Source organism: Myotis brandtii, unplaced genomic scaffold (genome assembly GCF_000412655.1).
Source record: "Myotis brandtii unplaced genomic scaffold, ASM41265v1 scaffold317, whole genome shotgun sequence".
NCBI lineage: Eukaryota > Metazoa > Chordata > Mammalia > Chiroptera > Vespertilionidae > Myotis > Myotis brandtii.
Window position 1 is genome coordinate 2,121,758 of NW_005362155.1, and position 4,380 is coordinate 2,126,137.

The 4,380-nt window shown below is 65.5% G+C and overlaps 1 protein-coding gene across 1 annotated transcript in view; it reads right to left on the bottom strand.

Annotated features, from left to right (window-relative positions):
* Positions 1 to 2,054: 2,054 nt before the first annotated feature.
* The window catches only part of LMF1 (lipase maturation factor 1), a 97,493-nt gene continuing 95,167 nt past the window's right edge, over positions 2,055 to 4,380 (bottom strand). Inside the window, exons 8-10 of the mRNA XM_014542964.1 lie at positions 4,124 to 4,307; positions 2,774 to 2,886; positions 2,055 to 2,298 (exon numbers count right to left, since the gene is read on the bottom strand). Of these exons, the coding sequence (XP_014398450.1) occupies positions 2,124 to 2,298; positions 2,774 to 2,886; positions 4,124 to 4,307 (472 nt within the window). The 3' untranslated portion in view covers positions 2,055 to 2,123. The remainder of the gene's footprint in view (positions 2,299 to 2,773; positions 2,887 to 4,123; positions 4,308 to 4,380) is intronic.

Genomic DNA, 4,380 nt, shown 5'->3' on the forward strand with positions numbered 1-4,380 from the left:
ATCCCCACCAGCCTAGAGCATGATCAGGAGCAGCGTGGGGTCCAGTGAAGGCAGGCCCGAGGGGTGTGGGCCCCCGAGGCCTGATCCACGGCAGGTGTGAGGAATGAAGAGGATGCAGGTGTGGCTGGGGTAATGGGCAGTGACCCCTGATTCATGCCCAGGAGGTGGGGCAGTGGGAGGGTTCTGAGTGGAGGAAGGGTCTAGCGGACTCCCTCTGAGGGGAGGGAGTGGCCTTAGGAGAGGCTCCAAAGGCTGGGATAGACAGGTGGGTGGGTGGGTGGGGGGCACCGAGCCTGGGAGGAGAGGCTGTGGGAGAAACAGGTCTGATGGGTCCTCCTGGGTCAGAAGGCAGAGCCTCGCTCCGGCCACTGCGCCCCCACAGCCTGGACCTGGAGTCACCTGTGATGCCCAGGTGAGGGGTTTGTTCTGTTCCAGGACGGGGACAGGGCTGTCTGGTTCCTGAGGGCCCGAGCCCAGGGGCCTCCTATGACACTTGGTCACTGGCTCCAGCCCTGCCCCCGCCTAAACATCACCTCCTGTGTGTGTCTTAGGGGGTCCTGGAGGCTTGGGGGGCATGGCTGGATGGGGGTCTAGAGTCAGCAGTGCGGGGTCCTAGGGCTCCCTTGTCCAGCCCCGGGTGGCAACGAGCCCAGAGGGGGTGGGAAGGGCTGGGGGGAGGTGGGGAACCACCATGGCCCCTGGCAGGGAGGCCCCCCGAGGTCTGGGCAGGGGGTGTGGAGAACCATCGGAGCCAAGGTGCAGGGTCTCCTCAGGCCCCCTGGTGCCCCCACCCATTGGCAGAGCCCCCAGGACGACCCCCCAGGAAGGGCTGCCGGGCTGTGGCTGGCGCTTGGCTGCCGCAGGCAGACTTGCTGGCTCCAGGCTCCCTGTCTGAGGCCCTGTCTGTCCGCTGCAGACACAGGGCGCCTGTTTCCCTGTGAGCAGGAACACGGCCTCTCTGTTGGCACCTGGGCCGGCCCCCCAGGCGGCCGGGAGGCTGCTCCACACAGACCTGTACTTGTACCCACCTCTTCCAGCCTCTTGGCCGGCACCACCTCTCCGGGGCTCCCCACAGTATGGCCAGTGCCCTGGATGGCTGGGGGTGGCGGGAGGAAGGGGAGAAGGGAGGGCTGGCAGCATCCCCCTGGCCTCTGTCCCCTGGCTGAGCGGGGCTGGGGTGGCACCACTGGGTGCCAGCTTATTTGTCTGGCAGGACCCTACCCTGTTCACTCACAGCTCACGACAGGCAGCAAAGATCCTGGGCTGCACCCAGTTCTCACTGCCACGGGGCCCTGGATTGCCAAACAAAACATAATTAGTCCACTTTAACTTCTGACAACTGGGCCTCAGAATTGCACCGTGGGGACCCTGCCGCCCCAGCACCCAGGCTGGGGCTGACGGCTCTGCTGTTCCCCCACCCGCAGGTCAGCAGCAGGAGGCGCCATGGTGTGTGGCTGGGGAGACGTGGTCACTGGGGAGCATGAGGATGCGCTTCGCTCACCGGATGGGGTGGGGGGACAAAGGGCTTCTGGACGCTGGTCACTGGGGAGGAAGGCAGGGTTCAGACCAGCCTTGAGGGGTGTGTGTGGAGCCTGGGGGGGTTCTGAGGAGGGTGGGCATGAGGCGGGATTGGGAGTCTTGGCTTCTCCCCCTCAGTCTGTTCTGGATGTGGTGGGAGCCAACCCCGGGGGCGGGTGGAGGAGAGGCAGGGCGTGAGGACTTCCTCACAGCCACACCAGGTACACAACAGGGGCTTGGCCACTGGGGGTAAGGGCCTGGCTCTGGACCAGCACCCCAGGTGCCTAGGACCCTGAGGGAGCCCCCTGGCCAGGCCATGGCCAATGGGAGGAACCGAGGCTCCGTGTAGTGGGTGCTGGTGTCCTGGATCCACCACAGCTCCCTCGGACGCCCATGTCTGGGGGCCTGGTGACCAGGGAAATGACCAGGGTGCCTGGGAACCCACTGTGAGGGATGAGGAAAGCACAGATGGCTACCCGCGACCCCAGCACACCCCCCCAATGCCACCCCCTGGTTTGCTTTCCTGGACATCTGGGTGCAGGTGGCGGTGCAGGGGTGCTAATGTCTTCCCACTTTATTTCTTGGTGGACAGGCCCTGGGTCCCTCTATTCCGGTGCTGGGTACGGCCACTCCCGTGACCTAAAGTAGCCCTTCAGGTTCCGGAGGCTGAGTGGAGGGAAGTAGGGGCCGATCCTCTTCCGGATCCACCACTTGCCATCTGCCGCGTGCAGGCCCCCGGGGCGGCTGAACTTGTACCTGTAGTGCTCTCCCCTGACCCACCTGCAGGGAGGGGAGCGTCAGCCTGCAGCTCCGCCCAGCGTGGCAGCCTCCAGGGGGCCCCAGGCTCAGGGGCCCAGGTTCGCACTTCAGGAGGGGCTGTGTGTCTGTCCAGGCGCTCCCTGGTGGGGAGAGGCTGCTCAGGGAGCCAGAGGAGCCCCCATCACAACCAGGCCCTGGACCAGGGGCCGTGTTTAGCCTCCAGGAAGGCTGAGTGCTGGGTGGCAGCTTCCAGAGCCACCAGGATGGAGGCTGGGACTCACTATAGGAGGCCACCCCCTCCCCCGGAAGCGGGGGTCCTTTCAGCAGGTGAGCGGTGCTGGGGGAAGGGGGTCGCCTGAGGGCCTACGGGTCTTTGCACCTGGCACATTTCCAGGGGTGGGGCCTGGCCCCCAGAACACATACTGCATTTGGGGGAGTAGCGCTGAGAGGCAGTAGCCACTGTGGGTGGGGGTCCCGTCTGGGAGAAGATTCTTACCTGGGGGGGGCCTTGTCCGCAAAGGGGTTAAAGGCCAGCAGGGACAGAACCTCGGCGTCGTTGGCCAGGAGCCTGCCCGCCAGGTGGATGACCCACTCGTGCTGCTCGTAGGTCTGGGGGCAAGAAGAGGAGGGGTGCTTGGGCCGCTGCCCCTGGGTCGGCACTGGGCGCCCGCAGGACCAGCCACCAGCCTGAGCCCTGTTGTGGGCAGGAACTGGGGGTGTGTGGCACCCAAGAACCCTCAGGAGAGGGCATGCTCTCTGCTCCCTCCCACCCTCCAGAGGGCCCTGGCCGGTCGGTCACTCCATCAGGCTGTTGCCCTGGGTGTGTCTCACGGCAGTGTGGTCAGTGGCTGCCCTGGGGCCCACACCCCATGGCTTTGGTTTAGGTTCCCCCCCAGAGGGGCTGCCAGCTTCTGTTCTCATCCGTCAGCCAGATGTGTGTGAACCGTTCCTTCGTGTGCCGGGTCCCGCGCCCCGTCCTGTGCTTGGGTAACTCGGACACAGCAGGCACAGGCCCAGCCAGGCCAGCTCACCTCTGGGCTTTGCCACCTGGGAGCCCTGGGCTGTCACCTGGGCGAGTTGGGTCAGAGGAGATGTGGCTCCTCCAGGCTCTCTGGCCTGAGCTAACGCCTGTTTTGTCTTTTGTGGTGAAGGCGCCCTGAGAAGCCGGCTGTGGCGCTGGTCCTTGTGCGAGGGCATCTGAGAGAGGCCCTGGGGACCCGTGCCTGAGGGGACTACCGCTGTGCAGAGGCAGAGCCTGCGTGTGCAGCAGAGCTCAGGGAGAGACCGGAAGGAAGCCTGGCCTCTGACTCCCGCGCAGCCAGATGCTTGCCCGGGTCCGGGCTGCTCAGGGGGGAAGAACCTGCCCCAGGAGGGTGGGAGCCGGGAGCGTGTTGTACGTGCTACTGCCTGGCCTCAGGCCCAGGCCCCGATCTCAGGGCTGACAGCGAGGTGGGCCCTGCCTCTCGGGCTGGGGTGGGGAGTAGATGAAGCTGCTCCATAGTTGACGCCACACCAGGAATCCAGCCCGACCTCCCGTGTCCTCAAGGGCCCCGGTGGGTGGTGTGAGGCTGGTCAGAGTCGGGGCTGCATGGGCACCCATGGCTGAGAGTGAGTGGTCGGTCTATGACACTGTTTCCAGCGGGGTCTGATATCCCCCCACCTGCCCTATAGGGGCCCGTGTACCCATGGAGGACCCAGCCCGATGACACCTCCATTATAGCCTCTGAGACTCTACGGGAGGGCACCATAGCCTTGGGGACGCTGGAGTGACCGGAGCCTGAGTCCACAATGAGCACTGGACATGGGCACTTGGGGGAGATGGTGGAGCGGGAGGAGAGGGCCTTACCTGGAAGGCTGCGAACCACATGAGCCAGTCGAGGCGGTGGTGGTAGGGGGAGATGAGGCATGGCCGTCTCCTCAGGTCACCCGGCTTGCACTTGAACTCGTAGTCCTCCCACACAGCGTCCGGAGCACTGGCGTTGGGGCTGGCCGTGCCCTGCAGGATGACCTCTGTTCGCTCCCTGGTGATGCTGTCGGGGAGACCAAGTCAGGGCGGGCGGGGCTCTGTGTAATTGCAGGCAGTGGCTGCCTCTCTACCCACAG